Source organism: Marmota monax, unplaced genomic scaffold, assembly GCF_021218885.2.
Source record: "Marmota monax isolate L192 unplaced genomic scaffold, Marmota_monax_Labrador192_F-V1.1 WCK01_AAM20220418_F8-fsc00030, whole genome shotgun sequence".
In the NCBI taxonomy this organism is placed as follows: domain Eukaryota; kingdom Metazoa; phylum Chordata; class Mammalia; order Rodentia; family Sciuridae; genus Marmota; species Marmota monax.
In genome coordinates, this window is record NW_026691988.1 from 7,759,963 (window position 1) to 7,774,659 (window position 14,697).

At 38.6% G+C, this 14,697-nt stretch overlaps 1 protein-coding gene across 2 annotated transcripts in view; it reads left to right on the plus strand.

Annotated features, from left to right (window-relative positions):
• The window catches only part of Pde7b (phosphodiesterase 7B), a 324,523-nt gene that overhangs the window by 183,868 nt on the left and 125,958 nt on the right, over positions 1–14,697 (plus strand). The window contains exon 1 of one of the 2 annotated variants that reach the window (XM_046450033.2): positions 1,675–2,214. The exons of the other annotated variant lie outside the window; for it this stretch is intronic. Coding sequence (XP_046305989.1) covers positions 1,977–2,214 — 238 coding nt within the window. The 5' untranslated portion in view covers positions 1,675–1,976. Of the gene's footprint in view, positions 1–1,674; positions 2,215–14,697 lie in introns of those variants that run through there. 2 annotated transcript variants of the gene reach the window in all.

Below are 14,697 nucleotides of genomic sequence, written 5' to 3' on the forward strand. Positions count from 1 at the left end.
TAGGAAGAGCTGTTTGATCAATATTTTAATGATGAAAGTTGTGAAAAGTAGTGTCTTTGATTTTTTTCAATGTTTTGCTCCTTTTTCATGTATTTGGAAAGAGAATAGGTTTGCTGGTATACTCTTCCACCCAGAGGGAAAAGAAAGAAAGAAAAAGGAAGGAAGGAAGGAAGGAAGGAAGGAAGGAAGGAAGGAAGGAAGGAAGGAAGGAAGGAAGGAGAAGAATCACTTACCAGTGTGGAACATCCAACTTGTTAACCATAAGTTTGGAGAAATAATGTAATAATACAACAAAATCACAGAAGCTTTTTAAAAAATGAGGTAGGAGCAATGAAAACAAAACACACTCTATGATGCTCTTTCTCCTCTCCCCCATGTCTCCTCCACGCTCCCCTAAAGAAACATCAAATGATTGTGTGATCAAACCAGCTCCAAAAGGAATGTAGAGCAAGAGCAACAGATTGTACATCAGCAAAATAAAGGGCCAACCAAAACAAAGCCCTTTGCACTGCAGAGATGTGGAGAGGAGAGGAAGATAGGGTTGTTACAATGTCCTCCAAGAAAACAGGGGCTATCCATGTGAATGCTCAAGTTCAAATTGTTCCCACAAACCCAATTTACTGAGGAAAGTGCCAAGCATAATACCACCCCCACTTTCGTTTATGTCCAGGGCCTTTCACATAAGCTACGGGGGGCATCCCTTGTTGCTGTGTTGGTTCTGCTTCCAGGGTGAGCGCCTTCATCTTCGAGCCTCAGGAAACAAGAGAACTGGCCCATGTTTGTCCTCAATTCAACTGCTCTCATGTGGGGACACAGTAGTCAGTGGCCCAGATATTAAGCCCACAGTGCGCTCTCTCCAGAAAGTGAATCTTCCACACATTTCCCCTTTCTTTTCAAGACCGCTTAGACCCCCTGTGAATATCCTTGAAAGTGACTGCTTCCATTTGAAAGTGGGTTTTTAGCCATCCCAAGTTGTGGGTCCAGACAATACAGACCCACAATATGCATATGCACGGGGACCTTGACGCTTCTCTAACTCACTTCTTTCGCAGCTTTGGAATGTGATTCGATGTTATTTCCCTTCCAGCTGAAGGGCAGCTGAGGTTACAAAGGGATTTGACTAATAAGCCAAAACCCTGTTAGGTTTGCTGAGAACCAAATGACAGCGAAGGGGGAGGGGTGCGGAGAAGGAGGGAGAGTGTTTGTTTGATCTGCAATCGGAAGATCAGCCCAGTTCCATCCCAGTGTGTCCCCCCACCTGGCCTTTGGAGAGAAGCTGCTGCGAACTGGTTCTGCGGTGCTCAGCTTCTTTTTTTTTTTTTTTTTTTTTTTTCTCCTGAGAGCTCCTGGGGGTTTGCAGGACCAGAGACCTGGAAGCTTCTAGGCTTCCTGCAGTCTGTGGTTGACTCCTCACCTGACACCTCGAGATAACTGGCCTCTGGGGGACCCCGAAGAGTCTGGCAGAGAGAAAGCCTCCCTTCTTTGCCTGAAGTCCTTCAGAGCTAAGACGTTTGACAAACTTTGACAAGCACCAAAAAGCAAATTGGAAACAAATCAGGAGGAAGAGGAGGGAAAGCAAATGCAGAGAACTCAATGGCTTTTCTTCCCCCCGCTGTCGTTCCAGCTGTAGTCTGGGATTAATTAAGTGCTGTGAACTCAGTGCCTGAGAGAGAAGGGAAAAGGAAAAAAAAAAATGCATTCTATCTCTCAGGAAGGAGTACAGTAACAGTTTCTCACCAGTGAGAAACCTTGGGAAGTGCCTCGCTCTCGTCGCCAGCGTTTGCGCGGGGACCGGAGAGACAGGAGGCTGTGCCAGGCTGGAGGAGGCTTGTCTTTCCAAGGCTGGAGAGGATCTCACGGGGGTTCGGCTACCCCTGCAGAGGAAGAATTTCCCTTCTGCTAGCAGCAGCGGCGGCGGCAGCGGCGGCGACGGTGGCGGCGGCAGCCCTACCGCCTCTTGTGGGGCACAGGGCAGAATGCCTGTACTAGAGCGGTATTTCCACTCGGCAGAGCTAGGCAGGAGGTGGACAGCCCCAGAAGGTGTGCTGCCCTCCTCCCTGGGCAGCCGGCCGGGGTGCCAGCAGGGGCCGCTGCCCTGGGACTTGCCAGAGATGATCAGGATGGTCAAGCTGGTTTGGAAATCCAAAAGTGAGCTGCAGGCAACCAAACAGAGAGGCATTCTGGAAAACGAAGATGCTCTCCACAGCTTTCCAGGTAAATTGACTGTGGGGTGCAACAAGGTGGCAAGGCCACATCTGATTACTCGAAGAGCCCAAGTCATAAAAGTGGGAAAAGGAAGGAAGAGAAACTGTACAGTTTAGGGTCCAAGGGCTGGGACTTACAAATGTTGGCTCTGTTGTAGAAAAGCATCTAAAAATTTAAGAGTGATAAAGTAGGAGGTGCATTGGGGTGGAAATAAGAAACCTGGGATTTGGGCTTAGCCTGCTTCAAGGCTTGCCCTGTGGGCTTAAACAAGCTGAGTTTCCAGAGTTTCAGTCCTCCAGAGGAGAGGTGGAAACTGGATGCTTTTTAATGTCCATCCTGCCTCCAACATTTCTTGTTGACATATTAGAGCTACCTTCAGAAACAAATATATATATATATATATATATATATATATATATATATATATATACTCTTTGAGTTGCTTTTTGTAATTCTGCATATAAAGTAAAATGTATCTTCCAATTGTTAACTATACAACTATAGAATGTATGATATTCCCAGGACTGCCTTTGGCCTACACCCTTTCTATGTCCTGGGCAAGTTGGTAAACTCTCGTGCCTCAGTTTCCTCTTTGACAAGCAGCAATAATACAAACAACCCTAAACTGATAAAAGGAAAAATCAACTCACCCACAAATGTGGAAATGATGATTCATAGAGGATTTGTCATATCATAAGAATGTGCTGTATTTGGGACTGTCATGGAGAATTTGCTGTTTCTAACAGTGAGCACAAGGACACAAAGATGCCTAGGATCCCCCTGAAGGACCCCAATGGGCTCCATAAACTACACATGCTATAAGTGATTCCAGGATGATCTCTCCCTTTGTGGAATATGTTGGTAAATATTTGTAAAGTAGTGGCTTCACTTGAGAAGAAAGAATATGAGTGTGTGTTTATGTATTTGGAGTTTTGGCTGGCCCTATGCAGTGGAATCCTGACATGCCATTGGCGGTGAGAGATGGGGTGGACAGAAAAGATACACCAAAAATTACCTCTCTCTTTCTCATGGAAAGAGACTAGGAAATTAAAACTCGCCTGGTTTTGTTTTTAATAACTTATGACAGAAACTTTTTTTTTGGTTAAGTTGCCTAATAATCTATAAAGAATATTATAAAAAAAGTAATGGTCTGAGCAAAGAAAGGAATTTTTTAAAAACAAACCAATGTTGGTCTCAAACAATGAGTATTTAAGTACTTAGAAAAGAGAAGGAAACCAATCATCCTGAGGTTTATGTGGCATTCAAGAGATGGAGCACTGGGAAGTGGGTCTTGGTCAGAAGAAATGAGGTAATGCGGAAGCCATCCCATATTTCTTGTGTATAGGGCAAGCAAAGTGGAAAAAGCCACCTGGGCAGAAAATTCAACTATGACACTTCAACTGTTACTCTCCTCGGTTTGTTTTATTAAATTAAATGATTAAAATTCATATTTGAAATGGCACCCTCTAGTAAAACTGCCGAATTCAACAGATGTTAGCGTGTCAGTGGGGTTGGAGGTATGTTATTTTTCTATCGTGTATTAGTAGGTGTCTGATTCCTGAAGACGCACTACTACAGAGAGAAAACAGAGCTAGTTTAACTTCTCATGGCTTAAATGGGTTTTCTAGCCTTTTGATAGGACAGGTAGTTGAGTCTTAATGGAAATGCATCGGTGGCCATTTGGAAAGATCGCGGCACCCCAGGCTGCAGTCCTGGTCACCCTGCCTGGAAGGAGCAGGCTCTAGCTCAGTACCTCCCTAAAGCATGCTGGTCCCCCTCCCTTCTTCTTCCCTTGCCTTCTCATTCTCAGAGAGAGAAGGGCTCACAATTTCTGGTGTCTGCAAAAAATCTTTATCATCCACCTATGAACAGAGGGCCTTAGAATGAGCCCCAGAGGTGAGCTGCTTTGCTTTCAGAATTATCTCTTGCTTCCTCTTCCTCATTCACCTGGTTCCCAAAGCCCTTTCCTTGCCCAGCATCAGGTGCTGTTCAACTTAGCCATTTTCACCACTAGGGAGTGGCAGCAGGGACCCTCAGGAACACAAAATCTGCCATTTCTCCATTTTTAGAAATGATGGCTTAAGCAGTTTACCCCTGTGTGTACAGGTTTATGGTAGAAATGATCCCCCCACACACACACATCAGTTCTCACCCTTGCCTCAGTGCCCTCAAACAATTTATACTGTTACAGTATCATTAAGCAACTCACTGTGCATCAAGTGGCACCCTACCTCTAAGTCCTGTGCTTGAAATGTCTTCTTTGGATCAACTGACTGAAAATGTTGTATTCAGACTACCAAATCCAGTTCAAGCATCCGGTCCCACCTTCTCCAATAGCTGTGTGTTCCCTCCTCTTGGCTATCTTTACCAGTAGGTACTTAATACATTGCATGTGTGGCAACAACATTTTTGCTACGCTAGTAACTGAAAACAGGAAAACTAAATATTATAAACTCTGTGTATATTTTGATTGCTTGTGGTATCAGATGAATTGGTTTAAATGTTTAAAAACCATGAAATTGCAGAAATTCTGAATAGAACTAATAGTCACTTTAGAGGACTCTAGAGATGGTGTTACCAGTCTAATGTAACCTTAAAAGTTCCAGTTTTTCTCTTCCTTCATGAAGGGCATCATTATTTTTACTCTTATTTTTTAGATGACACTGGAACTTTGTTCTTTACGAGTGAAATAGAAAAATGTTTTGAGGTTTTATTTTAAATGGAGAGGGCAAAAAGAATTCATGGGAAAATAAGGATATAAATAAGTATCTGTGAGAGATTTTTAAGATGAAATACACTGAATTTGATGGAGGCACAGGAGTCTCTAGTGCTCTGACGAGAGCAAGGTGACATGTGGACATCTCCCACCATCTTCAGATCAGCATGCACTAGAGACACTTCAGTGGCTGTTCCAACCATAGACTGGAGAAGAGAATGGGAGACAGCAAGGAAGAAGGACTAGCCACTTTCACATGTTGGGGCTTATGGCATCTTTGGCCAAGGCAGGCACTGGCCAAAGCACTGTTAACCCTAGAAAGGGACTCTGGAGGGGATGGGTATGTTTGAGGTCAGAATGTCAACTCAGTTTATTGAATTGTACCATATTATTTAATTATTCACATCTTTTCCCCCTTTTCTCAGGGTCATCTGATTAACTAGTTAGCCCCTATATTTTTAGAACTGAGGTAAATAGCTCAGAGACTAAGCAATTTGACCAAGCTGACACATTTCAACTGTGTCAGAACCAGATCAGGACCTCAGTTGCCCAACTCTGGTCTCCAAAACTCACATGATTGGGGCATGTGGTAGGTAATTTAAATTTATACTTAAGACTTAAGACATGGCTTTATTGATTATATGTTGATGGAGCAAGCATGAGAATTCATGATGCAAACCTCAGTCAAACCAGAAAAATAATAGTAGCAGACAAAAGAATTTAAAGAATTGTACCTCCTTTGCATTTTTCTACTTATCTTGTGAATTTTAGTGTTAGAAAGAAGCTTAAAGTGCTGGGAAGACCCAGGGGAAAATCCTCATCTACTATTAACAGAAATTAAGCTTCTAGCACAGGGGTTAAAGCCTGCTCTGAGGTAGGGAGCAGGGAGAGAAGAGGATGAGAAACAACAGGTGGTTTCTCAGATGCTGTGAACACAAATATTATTCTAATTATGATTCTAGCCAGCTAGCAGCTTAAGACTAGACATCTCCTAGCAGGACTTGTTCTTAGTTGAATAAATAATTTGATTTTAAAATTCAATCCAAATAACTGCAAACTCTGCAGCTATGGAACTTACCTTTCATTTTGGCATCTCTGGTCTAAATTTTAAATTATATTTTACTTATTTATTAGGCTTGTTCCCATTTCAATAAAGCCTTTGGTTCCAGAAAAAAATATAGAAAACACAACTGTCTCTCTCAAAAAAAAGAAAAGAAAAAGAAAAAAATTGTAGCCCATTTCTCAATAGCCATTGAAACTCACATTTCATAGAGAATACAAATATCAGAAATTTGCTTTATACCCAGCTCTAAATATCAAACATCAGACAAGAAAATTCTTCAAAAGAATTTTGGTTCCTAAACTCCCCAATTCATATTAGCATTTAATGTATAATTTTAAACTTTTCAATAATCAGACATGATATGAATTTAATATGTTAAAGACTAAACACTCTGATCATTATAATTCAAGGAACATTTATTAGTTGCTTCATGTATACCAGGAATTGTGCTAGACAACATAACTCAGAGATGAATCAACAGACTCAGAGAACAATTATGAATTTATGAATCAGAGTTCAGTCTACAGAGTCAGTGTGAAAACAAGCACTTATTAGTTTAAGCCTCTCTGTCCACTCAAAATATTGACTGTAAAACTAGTAAAATTCAAGAACACTTGTAAAACTTCATATATACTTTCAAATACTCATCAGTGCCTAATGATCTCATTCAAAGCAAAACAAATTGCTTTAAAAATCAATTTGTCTCAACAGCAAATAACCTGGCATGAATTCATAAGGTTTTGCTAAAACTAACTGCTTGTATGTAGCTATACTGGATAATAATCATTGGCCATTTAATCCATCCTTAAAATGGGAATGCAAAATTAATTCAAAACTGGAAAACATCCTTTCACTGCGAACTGAACCTTTTCTTGCACTTTGATTTGTTTTTGTGCATGACAGAAACCCAAGTTCAAAGTGATTTTCTCCAGCTTCCCAGTTCTGATTGGTTCTAAGTCCATAAGAAAGGCTCAATGTGCCAGATTTTAGTTAAAGTGTTGAGATTTAAAGGTTTTTAAACCCTGCATCTCCGTTACTGAATTGTGTGACCTTGGACAAGTACTTCACCTCTCAGAGCCTTAGTTTCTCTCCCATAAAAGGGGAATAACTGTAATAGCATCTTCACATTAGGTTGTAATGAGAATTAAATGAGACAATGCCCCCTCTAAAAAAAAAAAAAAAAAAAAAAAAAAGTGCCTAGAAAGAGCCCAAGCCCTGCTACATTCTCAGTAATGGTAAGCATAACACACAATTATGGGCTTTATGTGTTATTTTTTCATCAACTTCTCTCTCACCTTTTCCCTCTTATCTATTCAGTTACGTGGCCCTTGTTCAAACCTCATGTCATTTTGTCTATAATTCTGCAGTAGCTGCCAATGGCAGAATTTTCTCTAGCCCTCTTCTTTCTGCTCTGGGATTTAGCATAACAATGTTAAAAAAGAAAAGGCAGAGTTTTCTCACCCCTCTCCAAATTCTTCAATGATTTTCCAGCTGCAGAAAAAAAAAAAAAATCAACAGTCCTTCCTCGTGCATTCAAAGGAGGAAGGAGCTCACTTTACTTGTCAATGTTGCCCTCTGAGCACTTATATTCTACCCAGACAAGACAAGCATCTTGCAGCTTCCTTTTTGCATTCTACTTTTTGTTCCCAATGTTTAATATGACTTCCCTCCAGGTACCCAATTTCTCCCATTCCCACACTCACATGCAAGGCTTTTCATGAAGCCTTCTCAAGATGACTGAAGAAAAATACAACTAGCCTTCAGTACCCAGGGCTTCTGCATTCATGGACTCAGTCAATTATGGATCAAATAATAATAATAATAATAATAATAATAATAATATAAAAATGCATTTGTACTTAATCTATACAGACATCTTTCTTGTCATTATTTCCTAAACATCAACTATTTACATAGCACTCACACTGCACCAGATATTATAAGCAATCTGGATGATGTGAATAGGTTATGTACAAATACAGCACCACTTTATATAAAGGACTTGAGCATCCCTGGATTTGGTATCTGCATAAGGCTCTGGAGCTAATCCCCTGGGGATAATCAGAATGACTGTCTTCCTCTTCTGAAATCTCATAGAACTTCTTTTGTATTTATTTCACAGGCAAATCACTTTATTTTGTTACAAGTAGTGTACATTTGCTTCTTCCCCTCCACCATTACCTGCTCTTTGAGAGTCTGGAGAACATTCTTTTTTGTGTGTGTGTTCACCCTAACATCTTTCACTTGTCAGCCACTCAATACATTTTGATATGTGTGGGGGGCGGAGGGTGGTGTTAGAAAATTATCAGAAGGAATAAAATCGTTTACAAGTTGCCATTAAGTGCCTGAATGAACATTTTTTTCCTAGAGACAGATTATTCAAGATGCATAAATCCTAGGTTTTTTTTTTCTTTCAATGGAATCATTTTTAAACTTGTATTCTAGCAGAAGATCAGGATTAGTCATTATGGCTTTTAAAATGTAAGAATACACAAGAGTGAATTTCAGAACTCAAAACTAATATGAGACAGTTCTCTCTACATAAAGAAGTTGTAATTTACTGATAATTACAAAATTTTAGAGCAAATGCTTACAAACTTTGAATTCATTTATATACTTTAAAAATAATTACTCTGCTCATGCATCTTGGACTGCTTTATATAAACTGAACCAAAGTTTCTAAAGTTGCTTCTTTTACAGACAACAGCCTGTGTACTCTCTAACATAATTTCAAAAATAGAGTGCAGAAGAGATGTGTTTACTTGGCCCTACAAATGAGCTTTTGAGGCGATGAAGCTAAGGGGAAGATGTTATTTCCACATCTTCTGCTCTTTGCCTGAAAGCTGCTTCTTTTTTCTTTTCTTTCTTTTTTTATTTTTTCCAATAAGGCTGGTTTAACTGGATAATGAAGCACTGATTTTATAAAACTCAGAGAAGCAACTGGAAATGTGTGCTCTTTTCTACCATCTGATTTTTTTCTTTGATTGTCAATGAATGCATAGTAGGTACATCTCACCATATCAAAAACTTAAGCAAAGCTCACAGTACTTGTATCATGTCTACATGAATTTTATCCTTCCTCTTTTCCTTTTATCTCTCTCTACTTTTCCATGAATTTCTCTTTGGAATTGATATCAATGTCTAAAATGCTAAGAGAAGTTTTATCTTTTGTCTTAAATTTCCTCAAATTACAAAATTAATCAGAGACCCTTAAGAACTTAAAAAACCCACATGGAATATATGTTATAGATTATAAACCAAGCCCCTGTCCTGAGCATTTGGTCACTGTATCAGCTCTTGCACAAGTGCTAAGGGAGTACTTGAGCTAGCAAATCACTTCCTTATCATTAACGACAAGATAAAATTTAAAAGATAGCCTTGTATACAATTAGGAGGCGTGATTGACAAAGCAGCATTGACTTGTGGATGGCCTTGAGTCCAAGGCGCCAAGCTCACTGAAGAAAAATAAAATCCTGGAGAATAGAAGAACAAATTTCAAGAGAAACTGAGTAGCAGTTTCATGTACTTGGTAATAGAAACTAAAAAGTACTAGATCCAGAAAACTGTAAAATAAAAATCAAGATGAGAGTTGCAGAGCACATGAATGTAAATATTTAGTCAAGTTATTGAAAGGAAAATTGAATAGCCAAGGGTAGTGAGAAACACAGAAATGGAATGATCAGAACTTTCACAGTTGAATCCTCGTGTGTTCCTTAACCTGTGGAGTTAAAGCTAATGTGTGAGATTCTCTTTTGTGCTTCCCTCTCCAAATACTTTGGGATGGCACCCAATTATCTCAAATAAATCATGTACATAAATAACAGGCACATCAGAAAACCTAAAAATGTACATATCTAGAAGGTCTCATTCAAGGAGGTAGATAGAATTTGCTGAAGGTGATTCAGATACAGATATCTCAACAGGCAAAAACTAGGAACAATCTAAATAGCATCACTTACATGGACATATGCATATGGAAAAGCAAAAATGTGGTCTGTCAATATGGTGAAACACTATTCAACAATAAAAAGAAACTAACTACTGGCTTATGATACATTATGAACGAATCTTAAAAACATTACCGGAAGTGAAAGAAGCCATACCCAAGAGACCATATATCCTATGGTTCCATCTGTATGAAATGTCCAGAAAAGGCAAATTTATAGAGACAGAAAGTAAATTAGTGCTTGCCAGGAGTTGGGGGTAGGAATGGAATTAATTGCAAATGAACTTAAGGGATCTTGTCAGAGAAGTGGAAATATCCTAAAACTGACTTAAGGTGATGGCCGTACTACCCAGCAAAGTTATTAAAAATCATTGAATTGTACTCTTGAAACTGGAGAATTTATGATACATAAAATACACCTCAATAAAATTGGTTTTTTGAAAAAAAAAAAAAGAAGAAGAAAGAGAAGAGAAAGAAATAGGTGGAAAACCCAGAAAAGAGTGCCTGGGGGCAGGAAGTGAAATGAGGAGGAAACAGCTGCTGTTTAAAATATTTGTATGAGAGGGAAAGATGGAAACATTTCTATGTAGGTATAGGAATATGCAACAGTGCATCTCATCATTACACCTACAAGACACTAATTTAACAAAAAAAAGCTATAAGTAAATAGCAGAAAGACAGTAGCATAGAGGAAAGAAAAGGAGGTGGGAAGGAGGGGAAGGGAAGTACTGGGGACTGAATTAGAACTAATTATTTTCCAAGATTTTATAATTATGTCAGAATGAATTCTATTGTTGTGTGTAACTAAAAAGAAACAATAATAAACAGAAGTACAAATAAAAATAAATAAATAAAATAAAATATTTGTAAAAGAGATTTCAAATTTCCATACTCAATTGTGTCATAAAATACAGTCTATGTCTCTTCTCCAATCAATCAAATTTTGCTCTTGAACCCATCCAAATGGAGAATAAGAAGGTTTAAATTTTTTAATTAATGACATGGTGGTTAGTCTTTTCTGGATTAAATTACTTCTTTCCCTTCCCCTTGTTCCCCCCAAGATGGCAACTGGGTGAATGTGTGCCTTAGTCCCCATATACCTATCTGAATGCTTCTGCCCCACACGTGCAAGGTGCCAAACAGAGAGGCAGAACCACAGGTATGTTCTACTATTGGCTCTGCCTTTGACTCCCCTTCCCCAACTCCCCAGAGCATCAGGAGTGGCCTCTGCACCTCTCCTATTTAAACATGTCTTCCCCGCACCCTCAAAGTTTTCCTCCCAGGAGAAGGAAATCTCTGTGTGGAACCAAATCCACAGGCCTCCCTCCCAGTATGGTAAAGAAATCTTTAGTATATTAAGTAATTAAAGAATGAAGACAATCCATTTATCTTTCCATAAAGAGCAGTTCTCAAGATTATTGTTCTGCTATAAACTCACACACAAAACAAACCAGAATTCGGTTACTCTGAAGGTCAAATGATGATTGTCAGCTCCCTCTTTCTCTTCTCCTTCTTGCTACAGCATTCTTGATCAGCCTCAGTAGATACCTCTGGTGGGACAGAACAGGAAGATATGTCCAGGAGAGTGAAAAAATAATAAATAAATAAATAAATAAATAAAAGAAACAGCACATGGATACATAGATATCGCTCAACAAACTTTGTCCACATTACCCTGTGGTTGCACTACTATGTGCTTAACCCTATGCCTGAGGGTTGCACCTTCACTGGGACTTGCTTGCGCTCTATTATTATGCATATGTTGAACTCAATTGTTCTGACTTCTCTGTTCCCTACTTCACTTTCTCTCTTAAAAATATACATGTACATTTCAGCAAAGTCTCAGGACTTTGACACTGGAAAGTTCAACTGAATGAATGTAATACAGGAAACAGGATGTGTACCAATATATACCTTTCTGGTTGGTTTCTGAGGTTTTGTATCTGCAACTAATTGTAATTGTGGTCATAATTAAACAGTGCATTGTACTCTGGTCAGGTCTCATGCATTTTCACTGCTTGAATGAGCTAACTGGAAATTTCTGAGAATTCTACTCCTTCTTTCTCTGGTCCCTGGCCCCTAGGGATGGAAAGTGCTGGAGGAACTTAGGGTGAACTCCAGTCAGGCTTCCAGCATTGCAGCAGGATCATTATGTTCTTCTAGCATTGTAACAGAAATCACTGCTGCCTCTTCCAAGAGGGTCTATTAGGGGAATCTGCTGCCTCTTCCCCCTCCTGTCTCTATAACCCACTGGAGATTTAGATACATCCATCTCCTTTGAATTCCGAGCTTTCCACTGCTTTTCGTTAATAAGCTTCTAATTCTGTAGTAGAAGAAAAGGAACTATTTCCTTGTCAATTAAATTAGTATATAACATCAAGAAATTATGGATTCACCAGATTTGTAAAATCTAAAGCAAATTCTTCCTACCCTGTTTAGGATGAAAATACCCTATTGCTTGATTTGGTAATAAGTGCATTGTAAAATGTGAATAGACAAAATTGGACTAAAACAAATTTTGCTTTGAAAATGTCTCAAATCCTGCAAAAATAATTAGGAACATTCTAGGAGGTCATAGATTTGAAAATAGTGTTTTAATATTACATGCAAATATTTAGTTTCTTGTATTCCACAATGAGTGTCAATCACATTGGGATTTAGTCCAAAATGAGAAGAAATTGAAATCTGTATTACTGAATATTTATTGAAGATATTCAGGAAATGTAACTCAAATTCAAAGTTTTTGGTTTCTTTCCAAATTATTCAATTGAATAATTACCTCTTGTGTGTCTATCCAGCATATTGAATTATAATCCTGGGAAGAAGAAGGAAAAAAGGTAGGTGTGGTTAGTTAGAAGAGACAGATACATAAGCAACTCCATGATATCAATGGCATATGTCTTACAATATGGTAGAAATAACACTCCCAAAGGATATGAAGAAGGACCAAGAAAATTCATTCTACTTAATTTGTTTAGTAACTATCATGTGCCAAGAACCATCTTTGGTTCCTTTGACAATAAAAATTCATAACTCAAAAACATTTAAGTGGATGGTGAGTGGATAGATGGATGATAGATAGATAGATAGATAGATAGATATGATTTATGATATACTAGAGGTACATACTCATGAAGGAATGACTAATTCTATCTTTATGGTGGATATTAAAGGATCAGAAAGAAGGTCATTTTTTGAGATATCACTCAAGTTGAATAACATTTCTGCAAATTAAGAAGGGATGAAAGATATTAAAAGATGTATAAACAATCAGACTAAATCCAAGAAATTGTGGGGAATAGCAAATTGAGGCATATGGAGTATATCAGGCAAAAACTACAGATGAGATAAGCAAAGAATGCTGGAAACCAGGTAGTTAAGGACTCATCTGCCTTTCTAGAGAGTACATTCTCTAAGCAATGAGAAAATGTCAGGTAAATTAAATGGAAAATGACAAAATAAATATTCACATATCAGAAAACCCATTCTAGCTGGATGCAGTGGCACACACCTGTAATCCCAGCAGCTGATGGGAGCTGAAGCAGGAGGATTGCAAGTTCAAAGCCAGCCTCAGCAATTTAGTAAGGCTAAGCCACTTAGTGAGACCCTGTCTCAAAATAAAAAAAAATGAAAGGGCTGGAGATGTGGCTCAGTTATTTAGTACCTCTGGGTTCAATCCCTTGTACTGAAAAAAGAAAGAAAGATCATTCTAGCACAGAGGCTGGTAAAAAGGTGGACTTAGAGTAAAGATAGTGATGAATATATAACCTGAAGGATGGCATTCAGTGGCTACATTTAGTAGAGGTTGAGAATTTTATGATGAAAAGAATTTTTCCTTCAATTCAGAAAACAACAAGGAATGCTGTGTAAATCATCAAGCCAAAGCCTTCCACTGCTTGATGTACTGTCCTGAATGATTTCTATTCTTATTTCTCCCATCCAGAGCTGCCATTTAAAGAATGTTCATCTTCAAATTCGAGACTAAATAAAATTAATTCATGTCTCATAATCTGAGAACAGGTTTGAGTCTTTGCCAAGTCATGTTTCTTTCTGTTTTGAGGTTGACATTTTTATTAAAGCAAGCAATTCTTTCAAGGTTAGGTGCCACAGAATGGATGAGAAAATGTATGATAAGAACCCAGTTTTAAATGTAGCTTATAATGTGGTAAGTTAGCTAAAACTATGGACTTGTAAGCAAACCAAGTGTAATAGGTAGTTCATGAGGATTAACTGACCCTTTCTAGGGTGGCCCAGGAAGGCTTGGTTTTGAACTGATCATTACAGCTGGGTCTTTAAGATGATGAAGATCTCAACAAAATGTGAGAAAGTGATCTTCTTGGGGAATGAATTAGCATGAACATAAATGCAAAGACAGAGGAGCACAAGAAACGATTGAGAATGGAAATGAGTCACTTAGCTTGGCACAGCATTTTAAGCAAAGAACAGAGGGGAAATAGAGTGCAAGACCTTAGAGATACCAGATTGCATATGGACAAGACTTCTTAACTCTACTAAAACTATTGGAAATAATTAAATGGAAAGTAGAAATATCTTTGCTTTTTCCAATGGAAATGGGCCTTTGAGACCATCTAGTTTTACCGCTGCATTTCTTTCAAATGAGAAAATTGAGACTCCACAGAGGTCATACGACATACTCAGGGTTGAAAAGCTGGTAACTGAACACACAAGGGTCAACGTGAGGTCCCTAATCCTCCCTGCCTATTGTGGTCAAACCCTGAAATCCTTCAACTGCAAAAAGGCTTCTTT